At 44.7% G+C, this 24,882-nt stretch overlaps 1 protein-coding gene across 1 annotated transcript in view; it reads left to right on the top strand.

Moving 5' to 3' along the window:
* Positions 1-24,882, top strand: part of Wbscr17 (Williams-Beuren syndrome chromosome region 17) — a 454,663-nt gene that overhangs the window by 396,148 nt on the left and 33,633 nt on the right. The window contains exons 7-8 of the mRNA XM_005396732.2: positions 21,000-21,185; positions 24,345-24,482. Coding sequence (XP_005396789.1) covers positions 21,000-21,185; positions 24,345-24,482 — 324 coding nt within the window. The remainder of the gene's footprint in view (positions 1-20,999; positions 21,186-24,344; positions 24,483-24,882) is intronic.

Below are 24,882 nucleotides of genomic sequence, written 5' to 3'. Positions count from 1 at the left end.
TGGGTGCTTGTGGGGAGAATTTAAACCATGATCTGAGGATGGTATGGAGCTGCCAATGAGTGAAAGATTTGCAAGTCTATGGTCCGAGTTGCACTTTACTGCCTACTCGCTGGGTGTATAGCAAGGAAATGAAGTCAGCACACCAAAGAGGCATGTGTACTTCTGTGTTTATTGCCACACTGCTCACAACAGCTAAAATATGGAATCAGCCCATGGTTATCTATATTAGTCACCTTTCCTATCATCGGAACAAAATCTCTGACACCCTCAGTTTGCAGGAGGAGAAGTTTGTTTGGCTCACAGTTCCAGTGGATTTAGTCCATGTACCCATGGACTAAAGCTCCAAGGCGGAAATGGCATGGTGGAGGGAAGCTGTTCACAGCATGGTGGCCAGGAAGCAGAGAGAGAAGGGAGGAACTGGATGTATGAATAAACCCCTCCAAGTCATGTGCCCTGTGACCCATCTCTAACCAGGCCCCACCTCCTAAGAGCACATTCCTGTACTGAAACTGATCAGTGGAAGAATCCATTGATAACACTCCATGAATCCAGTTCTCTTCCAAACACATGAGGTTTGGGGGCACATTTTAGATCTAAGCCATAACACCTTTAATAGATGAATGGATGAAGAAAATGTTGCACATATATACAATGGAATCTTACCCAGCCATTGAAAAGAATAAAGTCCTATCTTTTATGGCAACATGAATAGAATGGACAAACATGATGTGAAATAAGGCAGGCACAGATAGACAAATACCACATGTCCTCAATCATTTGTGGTAATAAAATGTTGACCTCTTAAAATCTCAAACTAGGGTAGAGGTCATTAGAGGCTGGGAAAGGTGTGGAGGACCCAGATAACAGTACCAGCATGCAGTTGGGCAGGAGGAAAAAGGCCTAGTGTTCTCTAGCACAGCAGGCTAACTACAGTATGCAGTGACTCATTATATATTTCAGAATAACCGGAAGAGTTTAAGTGTTTTGGACACATAGCAATGATAAATGTTCGAGGAGGTGGAAACGCTAATTACCCTAACTTAATCATTACACAGTGTATACATGTATCAAATTATCATGCTCTGTCCCATAAATATGTACCAACATCATGTGTCAATGCAAAACAGAGACTGGCTGTGGCAGAAAGGTGGTGCATGGATGGCAGGGGGACCCTGTGGGGAAGCAGGGTGATCAGCCAGAAGGCCACTGCAGTCATATGGGGCAGTGGTGAGTTAGGGAAATGGCAGTCAGTGCTACTTCGGAGAGAAAGGTGACCAGATCTCAGGGTACATTCCCTTTGAAATTAAGAAGAACTGAGTTTCCCAGGTTTCTTATTCTGACACCTGAAGGCTGAGCTCCTGGGCACATTTGTTGGGAGATTTGATGCGCACGTTTCTGGTGAGGGAAAGCTGCCTCTGAATTCTGCAGCCCAGGCAGGCAGAGGGGTGAAGAGGCTGTTGAATCCCAGGGCTGCAACCCAGCAGAGAGTTATGAGCTGGAGACTGAGTCACCTGCCTGCAGATGGCACTGAAAGGAGTGAAGTGTCAGCCAAGGGGAGAACCTTAAGGAGCCCCAACATGGGCAGTCCTTGCCGAGAGGCTCCTGCAAGGGATGTTGATTTGGAGCAGCCAGCATGGCTGAGACAAAACCAAAGAAGATGGAACCACAGCAGCCAAGGAAGCAGAGAGTTCTTCGAGCCAACTACTCTTTCCCACCTGCGCTTCTCTTGGGCCTAAGTCTCCAGCATGTGCCTGGATACTGCAGAGCCACCTCGCTGGTTTTCCAGCATCCACCCTGTTCTCCCACCACCACACTGAGAACAATGCTCCTAACACCGAGTTCAGATCATGGCACTCTTATGCTCCAAGGCCATCAGCGGCTCCCTGGTTCACTCGAAGTAGAAGCATATGTCCATCCAGCGCCCCACAAGGCCATGCAGAACTGACCTCATCTACTATTCCTGCTGCCTTCAATCCTTTGGCTCCACCGGCCTTCTCTCTCTTCTCATACGTATGTGTAGGTCCATATTTACAGAAAGTGCTGATGTTCTTCAAACAAGAGTGATAGATTTCTAAAGAATACATTTTTATTCAATTAATTTGTGCTCTGAACAGTATAAAATAGCACCAGATCAAAAGAGGATATATTTTATAGAACAAAACAAAAACACTTTATAGATATCCTTTCTTTTGTTTTCTTTCCTTTTTTTAGTTTCTTGAGATGGTACTAGGAATTGAACGCAGGCCCCCTGCACTGAGCTACATTCCCAACACCTTTTTATTTTTTATTTTGAAACGATCTCTCGCTAAGTCACTCAGTGGCCTAGGTTGAGCTCAAACTTGCCTCAACCTCCCAGAGTGCTGGGATTGTAGGCGTGCACCATCAGGCCCATCAGAAATCTTCCAGTTTTTCCCACTGGTGTATCCAAGGACCTAGAAGAGTGCCTGTTACATAGTAAGTAGCGTAGATGAATGGATGCGTGAATGAATGAATGGATGTGTGAATGAATGAATGGATTTGTGAATGAATGAATGAGCAGGGCTGAACTCGAGTAAAATTAGAGGTTTAGTGTGTCCTTGGATCTTTGCAACAAAAGTCATCCATTGGCCACACGAGTTGGGGTGATTTCAGGAGAGCAGAGACAGAGGCCAGACTATAATGTACCAAGTGAGAGGAAGTAAAGCGCTGAGCTGAGAGGACCCTCGGGGACCCCTATAACTTAGGTCTTGTGCTTATTTTGCATTGTATTTAAGGAAAGATATTGAGTCATAGTTAACCTGGATGCAAAGGAAGTAGGAGAGAAACAGACAGAAGCTGGAGGAGAGAGAAAACGAACAGTAGAAACAAGTAGAAGACAAAGGATGGAGGGGTACGGTGTAGATGGCTGGTCCAATCTAAGGTTGTGGTTTTGTCCAGAGAGTGCACTGAGAAGGTAGTGGTTGCAAAAGAGGATTCAGAGCCGTGGAAAATGGACTGCGGGCTGGGCAGGAAAGAAAGAAATATGCATAGCAAGGGGGTGAGCAGATAATAGACTGCCAGGTTCAAATCCCAGCTCTACCACTACTTCACTGAGTGCCTGAGAAATTTATTTAAACTCTTTGCCTCAGTTTCATCTGTAGAATGGGAAGCACAGTGGCACATAATTCACAGTGTCACTATGTGATTGCATTAATAAGAAGTGCAGAGTGCTTGCTTTATGAGTTAAGTGTTAGCTTTTGTTACTTCACTGTTTTTATCGTTGAAGCCATTGAGCGGCCTACACCTCTCACTGCAGAGGTTTAGCAGGAAAAAGAAAATAAAAGAATCAGACAAAAAAGAGCCTGAGGTCAGAGTGAGACCTTTCCAAACTTGGCCAGGATACAACCGTGGAAACAAAGGGCTACCCAGAGGATGAGGGACAGGGGAGATGGGGAGGTTGAGATATTCAGCCCTGGCTCAGTCTCGTGTCCATTGTCCTTGTGCAGGGCCAGCGATTCAGACCAGCTGCTCCATCTGGGGACATGAGTGGCACAAATATTGTTTTGCTTCTTGTTCCACTACCCTTCTCATGCACACCCTTGACCAAACCACAACCTTGTATTGGACCAGACACCTGCAGTTTCCGGATCCTATCCAAACTACTAAATACAACCAGGAGGAAAAAGAATCCTTAAAACATACAGTTTCACTGAGCACGTATTCTCGAACTTCAGCAGGGCCCTTAATAGTAGATAAAGAAAGAAAGTCGTCCCTCCTTCTGATACAGGGATGATACAGGACCTCCAAATGTTACAAGGGAAATATTGCAACTCCCAACCTGCTAAATGTCCAATACACCAAGTTCGCATTCCCCAAAATCAGAGAAGGAATTTTAAGGAACAATGGAAGGTAAGACTAGGAAATCTTTATTGAGGGGGAGAGATACAGCTCCTGAGAGACAGGAGGGGTCCTGAGTAGGTTGCCACAGACTTCACTTAGAGGGGAGGCTTTATAGAGCAGAATCACAAGGTGGGTACAAAATCACGAGGTGGATATAAGGTTGATCAAAACTATGATCAACTAATTAGATTGAAAGTATAGTCAAGTAGGTAATACTAATTCAGGGGCAGCAAGTCACATAGCAAGTGTGCATGGAAAAAACTAGGACCTTTCCTGGAAGGGGTGGGTCAAAGAGGCCTTTGTGCCCCACCTAGGTGACTGATGTCTACTTAGACTATCGATCATTATTGCTTATCCCTGGGGAAGTATGTATATGTAGTGACTTTATCTTTGTCTTGAAGCCTTGCCTTCAAGGAATGCACCTCTACCCACAGTTGTAATACGTTCTCATCTTTTGCACTGACTCCTTCCAGGCCCTAGCCCTATCTGACTGCTTATAGTATTCTGCCTCGCTTAGCTGTCTGTTAGTACTTCTAGGGTTAGAAAAGAGCTTCCCGGAGGAGGATGTGTGGGCCATGGAAGGTGGGCAGGATTTGGATAAGAGAAAGAAACTGTGGTTGGGGGGCAGCGGGGACAGGGCAGTCTCTGAGGTTAGAAGGGACAGAATAGCAGGCAGTGAAGTCTCATGATGGTGACAGAAGGAGGTCTGAGATGGAAATAACAAGCAGGAGCTTTGGCTGCTCTGGCTTTAGTATCTGCCCTCAAGATATGGGTGGGGTATCTAAGTCTGGATCCCATTTACTGAGATCCACGACACTGCTGGGAACCTGTGTGGTTTTAAACAATGAAAAAATCACTTGGGAGAGTTGGATGGCAGAGGGCAGTTCGATGGGATCAACCCAGGATGATGCCATGTCTAAATGAACTGCACCATCCTCTCCACAGCGCACAGCTTGGAGGAAGGCTCCACCCTCTCCTCCCTGATGACCTGGGCTGTGCCCACCAGCAGAGATGACAGCTGTCCATCATCCTCCTAGGCCGGTATCTCTTCTCCACCTCCAGAGCCCCAAGAGGGACCCTAGGGTGGCTCAGCTCTGGATAGAGGAAGCTAAACTCCCTGTCAGTCACCTCTGTCATAGTAGCGAATAATTGTGAGCAGTTAAACAACTGAAAACAGCAAGCAAGGAATGCATTAAGCTCTTACATGCTTTGTGAGCATGTGCAAGATCCTGCTACTCTCAGTTATATTGACGAGCTAAAAACAGGCAAACTATCGCTCCTAAAGCATTGTACTTACCTGCAGCTTAGAGCTTCCCCTCATTTCTTCATTTTTGAGTATCTTCAGGTAGTCTCATCAGAAGGGATGAGCTACCACAAGCCAAAGGAGGGATGGCTGATTGCAGAATGAATGTGGCCCCTTTCGTGAATATATCTCCGACACTGTTTGCTGTGAATAAGAATAATCATTTCTCACAATCTGGAAACCATGTTATTTAGAAAATTAGGGTAAGTGCAAAACAAAGCAAGAGTAGGTGGTAAAAATAACTTTCATCTTAGAATGCCAGAAAGCTGGTGAAAAGATAAACCATGCTTTTTTTTTTTTTTTTTTTTTGGCTGTAATACTTTTGTGAATGTGACTTCTTGTGGCTACTACTCCACTGGTGATTATAAATTGTTAAATCAATCATTTAACACAGTCCTTTTGCAAGGAAGAGAAAGATCAAAATATCCATGCAGACTTCTCATGACTAATGAAAATCAAGCGCCTCTTTGGCTTAATTTTTACCTCTTATAAAACTTGTTTGCAGAGCGATGAAAAAGATTTGAAATCTGTACTTTAAATTTTTTAGAAGATAGCTGGCCATAGCCCATGTTAGGTGTTCCTTGCCTACAACATTTCCAGAGAATCTGTGGCAACATTCAGGAATCTGTAAACTGAAGAATAGAAAGTACATGTTTTTGTTCTCTAATTTCAAATTGATATCAGCATTTTTTAAGTGTAAAAATAGACTATAAGTCTCTGTACCATTAACAGTCCTGGTGATTTGTGTCCAGCAATAATCAGACATTGTTGCATCACAGTATAGTTCCTATGGAGGTCTAGAAATACTTAGGTATCTTCTGTGACATGGATTTTGAGTAGACCTCCAAAACCAATTGTGTTAGGCACTTGGTCCCCTGCTTGGTGCTATTTAGCAGTGGTGTAAACTGAAGAGTAGGGCCTGGTGGGAGGTCTTTGAGTCATGGGACCTATGCCTGGGAAGGGACTGTGGGACCCGTCCCTTCTCTTTTGTGTCCTAGACAAGAAATGAACAGTTTTGATGCACCACGAATTCTTGCCATGATGGGCTGCCGTAGACCCGAAGCAACAGGGCCAACCTCTCAAAGACTGAATGCTCTAAAACTGTGAGCTAAAATAAACCTTTTCTCTGCACAAGTTGATTAGCTAATGTCCTAGTCTCTTTTCTCTCTTTTCTGAGATAAAACATCCCAGTTCATAGAGGTTTCAGTCCATAATTGGCTGGTTCCAAGGCAGAGTGGCACATGGCAGAGAAGCAACAGTTCATGGCAGCAAAAGACAGCAAAAGCAGCAAGAGCAAAAGGGAGACAAGGCTCTTTCTATGCCTTATATTGTATATAGGCCACCTGCCCTAGGGCCCATGTAGCACTCACACCCTTAATCCCAGCCAGGGCTATGCCAGATCAATCACTGAGTCTTTGGTTCTCCTCTTCTATAACGTGGGCATTATAAGAAGACCTACCTCATGGACTGTGTCTTAGTCCATCTCAGCTGCTATAGAAACATACCATAAACTGCATAACACATAATCAACACAGATTTATTTCTCACAGTTCTTATCTCTTGGAAGTACAAAATCAAGATGGATGCAATACTTCCTGAGGCTCACTTTGTGGCTCATAGCCAATGCCATCATGCAGTGGGTAACCTCATATGGTGGAAGGAGCAAGAAGTAAGGGGTGTCTTGTTCCTGTTTAATAAGGGCACTAGCCCCATTCCTGAGGGCTTCACCCTCACAGCACAATCACCTCCCATCGGCCCCACCTCCTAGCACCATTATCTTGAGTGTTAGGATTTCAACATATGAATTTTTGGGGGGCAGGTGTAAATAATCAGTCAATTGCAAGCTGCTTGTGAGAATGGAATAAAATGTTGAATGTAAATTACTTTGCAAAGTGTCTGACACATGGTAAGTGTTCAGGTCTCAGCTGCTGTTGGTCATGATGACCATGACAATCGTGTTCTTGCTGTTAATGAGGCCAGCTGGCATTTCCAGGGCTGACAAAGGAGCAGGACCTGGGAAGTGAGAGCAAGATCTCCCTTCCGAAGCTTAGTGGTACTTTTCTTCTGGAGGTCGCAGTGCACTTGAGAGGCAGCACTTAGAGAAGTTGATGCTAGTGTTCCCAGCATCAGCTGTCCTCTGCCCTTAGGGGTAGGATGGACATGTCACAAGGAGCAGGAGGCTATCTGCTCAGTGTCCCCTCTCTGATCCAAAAGGCATAACCTCTCTCCTGCCTGCCCCTATTCTTGCTGTGCAGCAAAGTGGATCATTCTGTCAAAGAAGCCCCTTGATGTCTGCAGCCAGAAGCTACATGTCCTCCACATGGAAGCACTTTACATGCAGCTCCATTTCTGAGAAGGGATTTCAAATGGCTCCCCAAAGGAGACCCCCAAGCTAATAATAGAAAGTGTTGAACAATCCCCGGACACCTAACTGCTTCATATCCTTCAAGATTAAATTATTTGAAGGAAGATTTTTCTTTTTAAACCCTCTTCTAGGTTCTGTCGAATTTTTTATCAGCCAGTCCTCTTTTGATTCTCCTGGGGCAGCACCCTGCCTGTCATTAAATCCAGGGGAGATGTAGGAAGGATGTGATTTCTTCCTAACCTGCTGAGCACTCCTCTAAGTACTCTGAAGGCATTCTAGGAGGATTGCTAGCTAGTTCCAGCCCAGCCTGAGCAACACAGGGACTTAGCGAGAACATGTCTCAAAAATAAAAATTAAGAAAGGGCTGGAAATATAACTCAGTGTAAAGGCCCTAGGTTCAATCCCCTAGGATTGAACTGCTTTTTTAAAAAGTATGTGTGTGTGTGTGTGTGTGTGTGTGTGTGTGTACTGCACAGGTGCAATGGCATCTCTTGAGAGAATCAGACACAATGAACTTCAGTCAACAGGATGGATTATGCTTCAAATTATCCAGGTCAAAGACCCAGGGTGGCCTCTGAAGAAACCTCAAGCTGATGGTCCTTTAAGTTTTCAAGATCAGTGCTATTCAGTGACACTTGAAGAACTCTCATAACTCAATCATGAGCATCCCAGCATTTTTACTAAAAGAACAAAGAGGTTCATTCAAGATAAGACAATGTAACAGCATTCCCAAGTTTTCTCTGAGCCAGAGAGCAGAAAGACATATTTTGGTCATGTTGGCTGTCTCTTTTGATCGAGCTTTCTGTGAATGTGTAGTACACGGGCAGATTCTGCATAGCAGGCTCTGTGGGAGCCCGGCTGCCAGCTGTCTGCAGCAGCAGAAGCCAGCAGGTAGGAGATGACATTTTAGAATTGTTCAAATAGACCCTGAGCCTAGAAGATATCCTGGACACAGTGTTAGGAGAGCAAGAACAAAACGGTGCCAGAAAGAACTATTTAAAAATTTAAAAGACCATTTCCCTTTACCAGCTCCATGCTGGCTCCCCATTCCAGCAAATTTCTAAAACATGGAACTGGCTCCAAGCCAGGCAGAGAAATGAAAAGGATGGGACAGGTCAGTGACATTTGCAACAGCTGGCCTCCATAGATGCTGAGAAATGGATTGTTTTCTGGGAGAGAAGCATCCATAAAATTACAGGTCAGCAGGACCTCAGGGAGGCTTTTTACTTCTGGACATCCAATCTATTTGAAGCTCAGACTTCCCACATACATTTTAAAATTCAACACTCTAAAGTTTGAAATATAGGATGCAGAATGCCTGGAGCAAGTCACTAGGACCCTTAGAACAAGCAGATCTTCAAATTCTAGTGGCTTAATCCTCTGAAGCTCCACAAGGGTGCTTCAAGTTGGTAGGTGCCTTCCTCTAGTCATTCAGGGACCATGGCCCCTTCCACATTGTGGCTCCTCCATTTCAATAGATGGTTTCCAGCGCATCTGTATTATGGGAAAATGAATGTAGAAAGAATGCTCACTTTTCAGCCACAACAGGCCTTGGATGACACACTTCCTGTAAATTGTCATTTGCTGGTGACAAAGAGTCTCATTGCCCCACTTCCAGCAGAGAGGCTGAGTGTGGGAGCTCCTGGGAGGCTGTGGTGCCTCCTGGTGGTTTCTGACTAGGTGATGTAGCACTCACTGGTCCTGACCCCACGGAAGTTCACCCGTATCCTTCTCATGGGAGTTGTGTCCTGTGGTCAGGCTTCTCAACAGAAGAGAGGATCAGCCATTCTGTGGTCTTTCCGGAGACCAAAGTAGAACTTTCCATTACATTAAAGGGCCCAAGATACATCATTTTCTCAGTGAATGAGTATCCCCTTCACTAGCAGGCTCCTCTCCTAGTCAGTGCTCTAATGTTTACATGAAAATCTTCAAGATGTTGTGAAGTCAGCTGATGTTATAATGCACCAAACAGCGAATGTAAAGCCATCAGGGATCCTATAATGGTTCTGAGAGTCATTTTGTGCCTAGACGCAAGTGAGCTGACAACTGTTATTTGTTTTTCTACTGGGTTTTTTTGTGCTGTTTTTGTTCAGGGATATTGAAAAGTGAACACAAGGCCTTTGCACTGAGCTACATCCTCAACCTTTTTTTATTTTTTAGTTCGATATAGTTTCTCACTGCATCACTGTGTTGCCCCGGCTGGGAGTGAACTTATCCTCTTTCCTCAGCCTGCCAGAATGATGGCATTAGAGGCATGCACCACCATGCCTGGCTTTCCATGTTTTAGATTATCCAGCATTGCCAAGAGTCCTGGGTGACACCATGTCCTCTAATGTCTGGTCTTCCTATTCTCCTCCTGTGACAGCTTCCCCACCTGTGAGGCCACCTCCTTCCCAGCTGACCATCAATCATGACAGGGTTGGATGTACCACCCACAGTCCTGGGCTCTGATGCTGCAGCCTACGCCATGGACCAGCATCTCTGTCCTTTACCTTACTTACAGCTCGTCACCAATTTCAGAAACCCCACATCTCCCTGACTGCCACAGTTTCTAGCCCGAGTACTACTAGTTCCCAATTTCAAAAGTTAGTCCACATGCTGTGCAATGTCTACAAAAAGAAAATGATGGGATAGAATTTTTAAAAAGGCTCTGGAAACTTCCAGAATTGAAGGAAGCAAAGGAAAACTCAACAGGACAGGGACCAGCTCCTGAGTGTGCACAGCCTTGGGCCACCAGGCTCCCTGCAAAGGCCTCAGCATCTTAGCCTCTTTGCATAGTAGAGTCTTTAAATTTGCTGTCTAGCTATTCCCTCCCTCTCTTCTCTTGAGGGCTGCATGTACATGAGTTCATCACCTGTGGTTTCCTGGGTGTAGCAGGTCAGAGAAGAGTGACAAGTCACACCCCTCATCGCAGGCTGAAGGAGAAGCCTGTGAGGCATTAGACCCTCCTGCGCCTGGACCACTAACACTAAGCCCCTTCACACCTTCTGCCCTCTGTGATTTCTGGGAGTAGTAATTGGCAATGTCTTTGTTTATCCACGGCCAAGAGTCAGGATTTGAACCCAGTACTGAAAATCCCCTCTGTGCATCTGTAATATAATGTCATGCACTGGCCACAAAATGGCTCATGGGGCACCATGTGGGCCCCAAATTGGCACCAAGCTCTGTATGATACCTTGCTAAACCCCACATTTACTCCCTGCTGTTCAGGTGGGTTCACATCTGCTTCCTCCCCCCTGCACAGGTGGCGGGGCCCTGCTTTAGCACCTCTCACCATCGCCTCCATCTCTCTCCTTTCCAGTTCTCCCACTGTCCTTGGCTCCGCCTTGGCTTTGGGTCCTTATCTCTAGCGTTTGGTCCTGATGGTTTGTTGTATGTGCTTCTCTAGCAGCCACACTTTGTAGCTGTGCGCTGCCCTGGCTTTGGTGGTCCCCATTCAACCTGAGCTTCATGAGGATTCTTCCATTTTTAACCCCCGTAGTGCTGGAGAGAGCAACCCACCCCATGCCCTGGGCATCTACCGGACAAGAGAGGATTCAGTAAATGGTATTCTGGGTTCTCACTGGAATATGTCTCAGGACACGGCTGTCTGCATTATAAAGAACAGGAAGACCTTCCATGAGGGTGGCCAGGAGCTAGGTGGGCTATTTAGGCAGGAACAGCCATAATGGGTGAGCAGACCTGGCCTGTCACTAGACCTGGCCCCAAGCTACAGGCAGCCCGGTCCTCCTGTCCTTTTCTGCTGATTTCTAGGAAGAACAACTGGCAGTGGTTACTTTTATTTAGCCTGGACCATGCTGGCTTTGTTCAAGAATTTGAGAATCAGAGTGGGTGATCATAAGCTTTGAGGATCTTTTGGAGCATGAGACATCATATTTTTTAAAATATACAGACCCAGGAACTCCCGTCCTGATCCCCGTATACACTCTCAAATCACTGGTCCTTTGGTGTTAAAAACAGAATAAACGTAATTCACTTTCCTCCTAGAGCTAACCAAGTTTATCTATCATTGCACCTTACCAGTTCTCTGGGCAAAACGCATAGGACATGCTAGTAGAAGGATGTCCGATAGGCACGGGTAGGAAGTGAATACAGCGTTATCACCCACCCTCTTCCCGCGCTTCCAGCACTTACCTGGCCGTCTAACATTAAGCTGCAAGGAAGCAGAGGAAACAGTGAACTCTGGCAGGGGGAACCGAGTCTACATTATCTTTAACTCCTTGGCGACATTTCACTCTGAGGCCTGGTCTTAGTCAACATGGGTATGGCACTGAGCCCATTGACGCAGGAATGTAATTGTTAAATGGTAAAGGCATCAGATGGGTGCTGGGAATGCAAAGAGCACTTAGACACTTCGTACCTGCTTCCTTGAAGCTGCTGTGGAGAAAGGAGGGACACGCAGAGGAGGAAGTGTGGGAGTGAGAGAAACAACAGAAATGGGAGCAAGGGGAAACAGGCGCCAGGAAGCCCTAGGGAGGAGGGACAGAGGGAAGGCAGGAAGGAGAGGGAGGGATGAGGGAATAAAGGAAGGGAAATAGGAAAGGGAGAGGCAGAATACAACCAACCTCAACACCCTGAGGCTTCTTGGAGCCATTTTTCCAGCACAGAAAGCCCGATCCTTGATGACTGGTGTGCAGTCACACTCAGTGTTTAAGGCTTGGCTGAATGTTAAGCTGGTGAGCATAGACCATATTATTCTTCCCTCCCCAGTATTATTCTTTCAAGTGCAGTAACAATGGCAACAGAAATCCAAAGGAAAAACATCATCCCAGCACCTTTTCCACGCTCAATAAATCAAGCTGTTTTCAATGTGCCTTTTTCCCCCCTCCCAATTACAAGTCCCTTACTGAGCTTCCTTATAATTCCTCATCTCATATGAAGGGAAATGACTTGCGTGGACTGGCAATAGAATCCAGGTATTTAGGGTTCTTGCCACTGGGGTATTTCAGTTGAGATATATCTTGAGGTCTGCGTTTGTAAATCCTATTTCTGAGAAACAATAATAAATAAAGCAGAGATTGAAATTGAATTTTTGTAAAAAAAGAAAAAAGATTTTAGGAGGAAAGCTATTATGCATCCATCCAATTTCGTGAAAGAGAATGTGCATTTAAACTGGGCAGAATCCGCTCACTACACCCAGGATAGCAGAGGGGGAGCGCTGGGAAAATTATCAGGAGCATGAGCTTTCTCTTCTGGGAAGTTCTGAGAAAGATGGGAAGCAAATTAAAATGTTCTCGTAGCTGGAAATCTGTGGTTTGTTTTTTTTAAAAAAATCAGATTTTACCAACAGACCAAAGACTATGAACATTGACAAACTCCCCATGATTAATGTAAACATTATGTACTGCAAACTGGTACTAATAAAAATAAAAGTTTTTTAAAAGAATGATGCACAGAAACGGGAAAACCCTGAGAATGAGAGTTCTAAACAATTGCCTATGGAAAATCACACCCAATGGTAACTTATTTAACCATATGGAAATATTGCTACTTCTGCAGTACTACAATAAAATGTTGGTAATCCAGAATTGTCAGGAAATGAGCTGCTCTTTATGTTTACTTAGTGGTTGAGCTCTTGCCCCAAAACTCAGATTTAAAGACTGACACTTGTTTCAGTTTTTGGAATGATTTGGATATCAAAATCTAATTCTTCTACTTAAACCTTATGAAATCTAAATACACATCATATATATTCTATACAAATTCACATTCAAATAGAAATATGCCATCAATAATACATAGAATGGATTTTGAAGGCCTGGAAGTCTTTTTTCCCTTTAAAAATAATGTGAAATATTTCATTAATAGTGCTCTACAATTTTTTGCATGTTGTCATGATAATATTTGGGATATAGTACGTTAAATAACATATATTATTGAAGTTTTAAAAAGACTAAAATTTGCCTGCACATGGATGATCTCATGAGGTATTTCCTGCCACTGTAATTTGCCCTGTTGCTTTTAACAGTGTACATGGATTTAAATAGCTTTCAAAGTGACTTCAGTCTGATAGAATAATCCGTGAGAGGGAGGGGGTTACGAGAGCTGCTCCTGGGGTAGACATTCACGCCCAAAGCCCAGGGATGGGAAGATCCCCAAGACAGGGCATCCAGGTACTATGGGCAAGAAGTCCACACCCTAGGAGACTCTCTTTACAAGTATGAAAACAGGCATAGAGGTCAGGCATAGGAAGGAGCTCATGAAAGAGGATCTTGGAGCAGAAGCTCAGGGTGGGTCTACCTATCCTCAGGAACAGCTATAGAGACTGCAGGATCCTCTGTGCCTCAGACCGTCCTGAGGTCCTGGGTGGCTTAAGGCGGTGGTCACAAGCCCACAAGGGTCTTCAGGTTGTCACATGATTCTGGGCTTTTCGATACCCCCCACCCACACACATGCCTTTCCTAAAGGGTTATCTTTCTATAATTATTTTTTCATCTTTATTTTTTAGAATAATTTTAATTTCACAGAAAAACTGAGAAGATACAGAGATTTCTACTCCCCAACCCACACATAGTTTCCCCCCTTGTCCGCGTTCCCCACCAGGGGTCTGTTGGTTATAGTGACCCTCCAGTGACACATCCTTATTACCCAGAGCCCATAGTTCCCACGAGGGTTCATGCTTGGTGTTTATTCTGTAAGATTTGGACAAGTGCTGGCACACTCATAAAATGACAATTCTGATAAGCACTACATGATCTTGTAATAGGGACCCTACTTTTCTCTGGGGCTTCCCTGAGAAAGTGATGATGCAACTAAAGGCTGAGTATCATTTACTTAGCAGATAGAGGAGGAGCATCACAAGCAGAATCATGGTGCATAGAAGAATATAAAGGACTGCAGGATGGGAGGAGCTACAGAGATAATGCCAGTGGGGACAGAAAATGCAAGGTCTTAAGGCCACTTGAAGAGTGGGGACTTTATTTTCAGAGCAGTGGGAGTCAACGAAGTATTCAGGGATGTGGCATAATCAGATAGCTCAAACCTGGCTACGTGCAGAGGCCAAATTGGATGGAATCAGGTCAAGAGATGATGGCTGTGATCCAGGTGAAAGATGCTGTAGCTTGGACCAAAGAGATGGAAGAGGAAGTGGTCTGATGGTTGCCATGGATATGCTAAGAAGTGAATGGAGTCCATAATTCAGAGGTATCATCTGTAGTATTGGATGATGGATTGGCCAGTGTTTGGGGAAGAAATGCCAAGGATGGAACCTGGGTTTCTTTCTTGTTCATGACTGACATCTGGGGAGAGGGAGCTCCTTGTCTTCCTGCTTGGAACCTTCCCTGTATCAGCACCCAGACTCTTTCTAGAGACAGTCGTCCCCAGGCAGCGCCTTGAAATCCTCTGGTAAAGTGACTTTTACATAATCATGGCGCCCACTGCTCGCAGTCTGATGACACAGCTGAAAACTCTCACTGAATTATCTCAGCTGCAAATCTACTTAATCTTAAGTGATGCTTCCTGCAGCTTTTGGGAAACAACTGTCCTTGAAAACTTGTGATATAAAACCAGACCTTGAATATTAGAATTCTATGAAATTATGGGAGAATAGCCTCTGTGTTCTTAGGGTACTAGTTTCCAAGTGGGGTACATAGGATAATCTACTAGAGGTGTGAGGGAAATACATTAGGATTCATATTATATCACTTTTAATTTGTATATACCTGTCAATTTTTTGTAGTTAAAATATTTTAGTGTAATAGTATATATGTAGTTAAAAATGAATAAATAATCAGTGTGCCTTACATTTTTGAGACATAACAACAATTTTGTCAGGGCTATAGCCTATGAAAATAGAAAGTTTGCAAAAAAATGTATACACACTTTGGCAGTTCATCATACTAATAAATGTCTGGAAATTAATGGTCACCACTTTGAGCATCTCCTGTAATTTTAGAGTCCAAAAGTAACTTGTATTAATCTCATGATGTCTCAAGAAATTTAGTACTAAACTATTCAGACATGTTTTTCTCTTCCTGATGTATATATTTTTAGCAGACTCTGTAACATATAGAAACACAGCAGGAATCAGGGTTTTGACTTTTTAGCCTTGTCCACTAAGGGTTCCTCAGCGACTGACCCTGGAGAGAACGTTCCCTGGGCAGTGTCTGGCTCCACCCAGCCCTTCAGACTTTACTTTGATGGCCCTGCCTCACAGAAGCTCCCTCTAAGTCCCCTGACTGTGTCTTCTTGTTAAATGCTGGTCTTTCTAGCATTGTGTTGCTTTACTTCACAGCAGTTAGCTCTGTTCACCATATGTTTTTGCTTTTGACGATTCCATTAATGTCTGTCCCTTGATAGATCATCAGCCTCAAGAGAGCAAAGACTTTGACTGCTGATGCTTCCTATTTCAGCACCCTGCCCTGGAAAGTAGACTGGAGAAGGTTGGACAGAGGGAGGAGGGAGAGAAAGAGAGAGAGAGAGAAAATAAACTCAGAGCTTCATGAAGGGTATGCAAGAGCTCTACCAGTGGGTAATAGTTTGATAAACAAATTAATAAATACCTGTTCCTGGAGTTACCACACCTTCTGATGGCTCATCACCCTTTTTGATTTTTTTGTCTTTTGATTTCTTTGGGTTTTTTTTGCATTTCTGAGGGTTCATCAGAAGTGAACCCAGGGGGCTGGGGACTTAGCTCAGCGGCAAAGCGCCTGCCTGGCAAGCGCAAGGTCGTGAGTTCGGTTCCCGGTACCAGAGAAAAACAAAAAACAACAACAAAAAAAAAACAGAAGTGAACCCAAGGCCTCATGCATGCTGGACAAATGGACCCACATGCTGAGCCCTTTTTATTTTTATTCTGAGAGAAGATCTCAGTAAGTCATTTATTTGTCCACCTGGGCCTTGAACTTGTGATTATTTTGCCTCAGCCTCCTGAGTAGCAGGGATTACAGGCATGCACCCCCACACCAGCTCACTGCCATGTATGCATGGCCACTACCTCACTGGTGTGGAAGGCGTCAACTTTCCGACCCATTCCAGACCCTGCTCTATATGAGGAAACCCAGCCTACTGTGCTATTCCAGGGGGAAGTTCCTCCTGCTTTTCCTCTTTGGCCTTGGAGATGTACCGATTAGGTCTTCATTCCCACGTCCCATAGGTTTCCCTTGGGTATCTTGTCTTCCACTCAGTGGGAAGTCATCATCTTGGCTGATGAACACTGGTGTAGAGAACAGATCTCAGGACCTTCCTTGGGATCAGCTGCACTTGGGATGCACATATGTGGTTCTTAAGTCTGGAGAAATGTTACCAGAATATCCCTTGTTGATGAAACTCCGTTTGGCTTTCAGACCTCCCAGGTAGAGCCAGAGGCCAAGGCAGGAGGGACAGCCATTTCTGCAATACCTAGCCTTAGCTAGGTATTGTTGGTTTGTTGCTAAAACTCAAAAATACTTACCTTACTTTTGTGAACTTCTTCACTTCTTGTCTTGGCAATGGGCCATCTTCGCATCAACTTGTCATCCCTTAGAGCCAGCCGGGAACTCAGCCCGGGCCCACCCCCAGCCAGCCCAAGGAAGAGCCCTTGAGACTTGAGACTCACTCAGCTCCTTGGCTCCTCCCAGGTTCCCTTGCTGCCCAGTGGCCTTTTGTAGCAGGAAGTTTTGACCTTTGACCTGGAAGATGTCATGTGTACCATCGAGCTTCCTTGGGACATGCATGCATGTTGCCTGTCAGAACCTCCATGGTTCCCTCACATTTTCTGCTTACAGTGCAAAGAAGAGTCACCAGCCAGGCTCCCAGGATGAGGGCAAGGTTGTGGCTGAGGAATACTAAGGCATCCATGGCCTCAAGTCTGCTCTTCCTGAAAAGGTGTCAGGGTCTTCAATGCCCATCAAGTAAAGGCAGACCTGTTGTTACGGCACGTAGTTAGAGCTGGAGTTCTGCCTCCCCCAGTTCCTGATACTGGGGTTCTGCCTCCCTCAAAACTCACCTCTGTGACCCTTGGGTTCCTCTTCTGTGAGGATTAATGAGTTAGCATTTTTGCTGCCTGTAATCTCTGGACTAGTCCCAGGGTCTGTCAGAGAAAGAAGGGACATTGGCGTGCTGAGAGAAGAAGGCAGAGGTGGACAGAAAAGGAGAGGGCAGAGGGCACAAGGCACTATTCCAAGGCTAAGGCTGCTTCTCGGGACCCCAAGCTGAGCTCATTTTGCCTCCTGCCTTGCGTGTAAGGAACTGTGCCCGTGTGCGGTGCTTCTTCTTTTCCTTTGCCCCTTTTCACTCTTCCCTGCATATTTCCAGAGTGGTCTGCAACTTGCATGTTCCCCTAACGTCACTTTCTGTCGCATACAACATGTAGCATTGCTGGATTCTCTCATACAAGGCTCTCCATCCAGTCTCAGCGGGTGGCCATGACAGGCTGAGGGCTGGTGTCCACCTAGGCGGGGCAGGCAGGATGCCAACAGGAATGGACTCTTGGTTTTGTCAAGATTACAGCCACCTGAGCCAGCTATAGGACCTCCGCACCGGCACAGAGGGATCCCAACAGGAAGATGTGCCTTCAGGACCTAAAGCTGTATGAGGGCTTCTTGCTCCTCCCAGATCTCCAGGAAGAGCAGAGTAGCTCTGAATTGGTGTGCACTGAGTGTGGCAGCTGATGGCCACACCACAGAGCCCAGGACAGGAAACCCATCTCCCTACAGGCAGGACAGATGCGCCGAGCCGCCTGGTCCCTGCCTCCCACAGCACTCCTTCCTCTTGCCTGATGGCTCAGTATCTGACCCAAGGGACCACCTGGCTCCTCCACCCTCTCACCTCCACAGCCATGTACGCCTGCCTGCCCCTCCCCATGAGCTGCACTGCACCCCAGGCTTGGCGGCAGCCCTGACCTTGGTCTGCATGACTTGCAAAGGACTCGGGAAGAACTTGGTTGAGGGTTCAGTTCCCACGTGGCACCTCCCTGCACATGACTGTATCTCTGATCTCTGCTCAGGAATTAGCCTGCACAGGGCTCTGCTTTGCTTTGTCTGTTTTCCTGATTCCTCCTAAACTGAAGCCCGTCCATGAATCTTTAATTCCCATCTTTCTGTAGACCTATTTGTATATCCGCTTTCTGAAAATACTCATACAGCATTGCAGTTTGCACATTTAATGTACACTTCAGTGATGTTTCATATATCAAAGAGTTGTGCAAGGATCATACAAGCAGCAGTGGAACATTTTTGCCACTCCATCCTTACTGGCAGTCACTTCATCTTCCTCTGACCCTTACCCTCGTCTTAGGTCCCCATCAATCTTTCTGTCTGTATGCATCTTCCTATTGTGGTCATTTTAACAAATGGAGTCATAAAATGTGGACTTTCGTGACCACCTCTTGTACTTAATGTGTTTTTCAGGTCCATCTGTATGACAGCAGATATTAATATTTCATTCTTTATTAACAAATAATATTCCTCTGTATGGATATGCTACATTTTGATTATCTGTTCATTACTACATATTTGCCTAATCCAAGGTAATTGAATTTTACCCTTGTGGTTTTTTCTAAGAATTGTATAGCTTTAGCTGTTACATTTAGATATTTGATCCAATTTAAACTAACTTGTGTAGATGATATTAGGTAGGAATTTTCATTCTTTGCATCTTGTCTTAGGATAATTGTTGGAAAACTATTCTTTGTTGTATTGAATGGTCTTGATACCTTTGTCCAATGTGAGTTGACCATGAATGTGTGAGTTTATTTCTGGACTCTTTTCTCTATTGCATTAATCTGTTTGTCTGGTCTGAGGCCAGTACCACACTGTCTTGATTTTGGTAGTTTTGTGTTAAGCTTTAAAGTTTCAAGTGAAGTTCTCTAATTTTGTTCAATGTTGTTTTAGCTATTTTGGAAAAATCACTTGCATTTCCAAAAGAATTTTAGGAGCATCTTGTTAATTTCTGTAAAGAAACTGGCTAAGATTTTGATAAGGATTGTGTTGAATCTTTGTATCCATTGGAGGAATATGGTGATCTCAACAATATAAATCCATGAACATGGGGTGTCTTTCCATTCATTCTCCAGATCTTGCAGCATCCCTGTGAAACCTGTAGTTTTGTGCCATCTTTGAACTTCAGCTATCTTGTACTTTCTAAGACACGTGTTTCTTGCCTTTGTTTCCCACAGGCCTCTCGCCATGTTTTGCCTCCTTAACTTGACATTCTTCCACTGCCAGCGGCAGTTTCTGCCTCAACATTTGGAGATAACTAGGCGTGAGCTTCCTGATCAAATGAGTCTCACTCTCTGCTATTCTCTTAGCTTAGATTCTCCTCCTTGAAGAAGAAATGTGAGAGAATTTTCCACCTGTATCATTTCCCTGGGGTGTAGCCAAAGAGAGAAAATAGAAACAGAAGATACACACACACACACACACACACACACACACACACACACACACATTTTTCCACCTAATTCAATCAACAAAGGTCCAGGGGAGGTACCTAAAGAATCAGAAGTGTCCATATACCTTTCAGGTGGGTGATTACAGAAGACTAAAGGTTACAGGGCCTAAAATGACCCAACTCAGGTCTAGCATACATTGTATGTATGTATACATTGTATGTGCTACTGTGAGTCAGCTCAGCAGTGCACTGTCCCTCATGTAGACACAGCTCCCTCTCACAGGTCCCTGCCACTGCTCTGTGTTGTCGCCTCCTCCTCTTTCTTCTCTTTCTTCTACTTCTTTTCCTTCTCCTTCTCCTTCTTCTTTTTCTTCTTCTCTGTCTCTCTGTCTCTCTCTGTCTTTCTGTCTCTCTCTGTCTCTGTCTCTGTCTCTGTCTCTGTCTCTGTCTCTCTCTCTCTCTCTTCTCTCTTTCTCTCTACTGGTACCAGGAAAAAGTTGGATGGTTCAGCTTTCCCCTTGGAGAAAGGCTTTCTGAGCATGGATGCAAAGGATGATAAGCACCACTTCTTCGGTCTGTTGCATTGCTCAAAAGCAGCCATCATTTCCACCTTCCATCTGAATACAGTATTCCAGTAACAAGTGATACCTCCTGTTTATAATGACACTGGATCAGACACTTCCAAAAGGATTGGCACCAGTGCTCTTAAATCACCAAAATAAAGGATGTTAACTTGCAAATCCAGACCAATATGCATACCTTGTGTTGATATGAATAAAGAGGATCTTGTTTTTAATATGCATTTCTATGCTTAGTTGGCAGGGCACAATTTCAGCCAGGAAAGAAAACTTTCACAGATGCCAGTTGTACACCATTGAGAATTTAAGAAGAGCCGTATGTCACACTGGGCACTTAGGTGTGTGTGGCTTTCCTTCCCGGAGCTGAATTTTATATTCCGAGCTACCTTGTCTATAGTAATCCTCCCAAACCTTCTTTTCTATGTGCTTTAGTCAGATTAAGTTATGCTGCTGTAACAAACCAACCTTGATATATATGCGTTTCTCATTCATGTTAAGTTGGCTGCCTCGTTGCCTTTGGGCCTGGGAAAGGGCAGTGGCCTCTGGGAACTTCTCTGCCAAGCTGATGAAGACTTTGTGTCTCCAGGTCTGGCTTTGCGGGGGCAGCATGGAGGTCCTTCCTTGTTCACGTGTGGCCCACATTGAACGGAAGAAGAAGCCGTACAACAGCAACATCGGCTTCTACACCAAGAGGAACGCTCTCCGGGTTGCTGAGGTCTGGATGGATGATTACAAGTCTCATGTGTACATTGCATGGAACCTGCCGCTCGAGGTACGACCCAGCATCCTTTCCCCAACACCCAAGAACAGTGAACTTTACTGTCTGAAAGATCACAGATCCTTTTATTTTTTATTTTTAAATTAACAGTTTTTAAACTTGTATTTATTTATTTTTCTGGTGCTGGGGACCACAAGACCTTTGCACTGAGCTACCACCCCAGTCCTTTTTTGAATTTTTTTTTTAATCAGAGTCTTGATAAGTCACTAACTTGCCTGGGCTGGGCTCCAACTTGCCACCCTCCTGCCTCAGCCTCCGAAAGTACTGGAATGACAGTCATATGCCACCATGACCAGCCACAGGTCCTTTTAATACACTGATATTTATCCCCCAGATAGATGCTCCTTCTTAGGAAGTTCTGAATGCATTTTGGGAGATTCATGGAGAGAGTTTTGGATTCCCTGCTTTACACTGAGTCAAGTATAACAAAATCTCAAATCTGTTTACAAAGATTAGAAGGGTCTTATTTTGCTAATCCCAGCTTTATTACACTAACCTAGCTGTCTTCTCTTGAGCATACGCTGTGTCCAGAAGGTTCTTGCCAAAGCTTTTGGCACCAGACCTCTAGTCTGCGCTCACTGCCCGGCCTACCGTGGAGCTCTAGCTGCCTTGCCCTGCCCTGCTGCAGGCTGGGTCTCTTGTCTCTGCACTTCCCCTCCCTCCACATCCTGCTGAGAATATGCCAGGGACCATTCCCCTGCAACTGGAGCCCCACCAGGGAACAACAGTCACTGTCCTTGGCTTGAATCACAGCTCTGTTGATTACTACTAAGGAGATCTTGACCAAATCCACTCATGATCTCTGTAGCTTTGAGTTCTAAGCTATAAAATGGGGACAAGAGCAGGTCCTCCTTCCTAGGATAACCACGGGAACTAAATGAGCTAGCACACATGATGTGCTCAGAGCAGGCCCCAGCAGAGCATGTTTGCGTGTCATCCTGCGTAACGCAGTGAGATGACCTGCACTCTCAGCAGTATCTGGACTGTCTCCTCAACCAGAACACCTGGAGGTATCTGAGCTTTGCCCTAAGAGATTTTTCTGGGCTGGTTGCTCACCAGAAGACAGCAGCCTCTGTGTTTCAGGAGGCTAGATCCCAGAACAGTGGAAATGTGATTGAAGGAATGCAAGATTTATGTGTAAAGAGGATAAAAGTGAAGAACTTGTACCATTGTTGTTACAACTTTTGAAATACATCCTAAAGAATGTAAAGCTCTCTCATAACTGAAAGCTGTTAAACTACAAGTGCTTTTATACCTTCTTATTACGTAAAGCTAGATAACATTTGCTGAACACTTACTGTGTCCCAGGCACCCAAGTTCATTTAATTCTCATAACAACTTCATGACAGAGAAATCTCCTGCCTCATTTTCCTCCTCTAAAAATATGGATTGTTGATATTTACCTTATAGGGCTCCTTTGAAGATAAAATGAAGCTTAAAATAGAGCTTAGCAAATATTAAGTGCTCAATAAAAGCTCTCTGGATATGCAGCTATTGTGATGTCCATCTTACATATGAGGAAACTGAGGGTCTGAGAGGTTCAAGGGACTTGTTTCAGGTCCCACACATAGCATATGGGTAGGGATGTGAAGTGACATCTTCATTAGCCCCTCCCAGATCCCTGCGGAGTCAGCAGAATAGGTGTCACTATTGTTCCTGTTTGGTAGAGGACAAGTCACTGCCTAGAAAGGTGGTGTGACCTAAGTCACAAGAGCTCAATCTTCTGACTCTAGCCCAGTGCTTTCCGCATCACAGTGATCCCCTCTTATCCTTGGGGAGGTGTCCAAAAATAGTGCAAGAACTCTGAATCTGAAGATGGTACCAAACCCTGCACAGGTCAAGCATCCTGATGAGCTTCAAACTGATATTCAGTGAGTTTGGACTCAGGTCTATGAAAGTAGAGTGAATTATCCATTCGAACATCACAGTGGGACTTTCACAGTGGGACTCAACCAGTAGAGTTTATGCGGATATCCCCAAACCCGAGAAACATCCTAAATCTGAAACACCACTCGTCCCAGGTATTTCAGATAAGGCTTACTCAATCTGTTTTCTATTTTTTTCTGTACATACCTATCTATGATGATGTTTTATTTACAAATTAGACACAGATGAGATTAGTAATAACAAAATAAAGTAGGACTCTTCTAACAATATACTGTGATAAAAGTTACTTAAATCTTAGAGATGGTTTATTTCTGGAATATTCCTTTCAGTGCATTTGGACTGTGGTCAGTTTTGGGTAACTAAAGCCACAGAAAAGCAAAACCTCAGGAAAAAGGGAACATTAGAGTCACTGGTCCCTAAGGCAAATGGTACCAACCACTTCTCAAAAGTCGCCATTTTCAAAAATATTCAAGCAAAGAGTTAAATATTGCTGTTCAGGTTTTCTTTCGAATTTTATTGTTTAACGTGTGAAGGAATTTATTTCCTTTTTAAAAATATCAATTCGGCTGTTGAAGAACTCTGAATGGAATAATTTGAACTCTCGCGCTCACCCCGCTAGATGTCGCCCGGCCGCCCCCACAGCCAAGTGAGAATCCTCTCACTTGCGCGCCGCCATCTTGTGGCTGAGCCCGCAGAGTCGTATTTCAGATACTTTATTTCCCTCTGTCAGCACACAGCAGCCCATTACAGGTTCATTTCTGTAAAAGCAGAGTGAATTATTCATTAGAACATCATTACAAGCTTTGCAATGGAAAATTATTTTCCCTTCTGCATATAATGAACTTCACAGAGAGCCAACAAAGAGAGGAATTACACATGTATGAAAAAAAAAGAAGCAGGAGGCTATAGGCATTTATTTTCTTGTCTTGATCAAATAATTCCTTTAATCCTTGGTACTGATGACTGCCGAGGAAATGTGGAAAGAGAAGGAGCTAGAGATGCAGGTCTTCAACAGGAGGGTCTTGGGAACCCTTTGCCCAGGAACGACAAAGACGGCGACTAAGCTGGGGATATTACTCTGCAAGGACTGGGGTACACTCAGGAGGGAAGATTCCCGTATCCCAGGTCTAGATGACCCAAATTTTCTCCTCACATGACCTTCTCAGTAAGTCCCTAAGCTTGAGACCTCTGGAAAGGACCCCATCTGTACCTACCCCAGCCAGAGTCCCACAGTCACTGACACCCATTGCCTGTCTCTGCTTCCAGAATCCGGGGATTGACATAGGTGATGTCTCTGAAAGAAGAGCGTTAAGGAAGAGTCTGAAGTGTAAGAATTTCCAGTGGTACCTGGACCATGTCTACCCAGAAATGAGAAGATACAATAATACCATTGCCTACGGGGAGGTAATTCAGACCATGTCTGTTGCAGGCTGGGATTACTGTACAAATTCTGTGGTGTGATTTGCTATGGGAAAATAGAGCCATTCATTTTTTACATCCATCCACCCATCCACCTACCCATTCATCCACCCACCCATCCGTACATCCACCCACCCATCTATCCATCTACCCACCCATCCATCCATCCACACATCCATCCATCCACCCAGCCACCCATCCATCCACCCATCCACCCACCCATCCATCTATGCAACCATCCATCCATCCACCCATCCATCCATCCACCCGTCCACCCATCCATCCACCCGTCCACCCATCCATCCATGCCACCATCCAGTGAAGAGGTGTCTGGCTAACAATAGTGTGGAGAACAACAGGCATGACGACCTTGATGAGTTCTATT

The sequence above is a fragment of the Chinchilla lanigera genome, unplaced genomic scaffold (genome assembly GCF_000276665.1).
Source record: "Chinchilla lanigera isolate Chin_1 unplaced genomic scaffold, ChiLan1.0 scaffold00055, whole genome shotgun sequence".
Classification (NCBI taxonomy): domain Eukaryota; kingdom Metazoa; phylum Chordata; class Mammalia; order Rodentia; family Chinchillidae; genus Chinchilla; species Chinchilla lanigera.
This window is presented reverse-complemented; position numbering and strand designations above follow the sequence as displayed.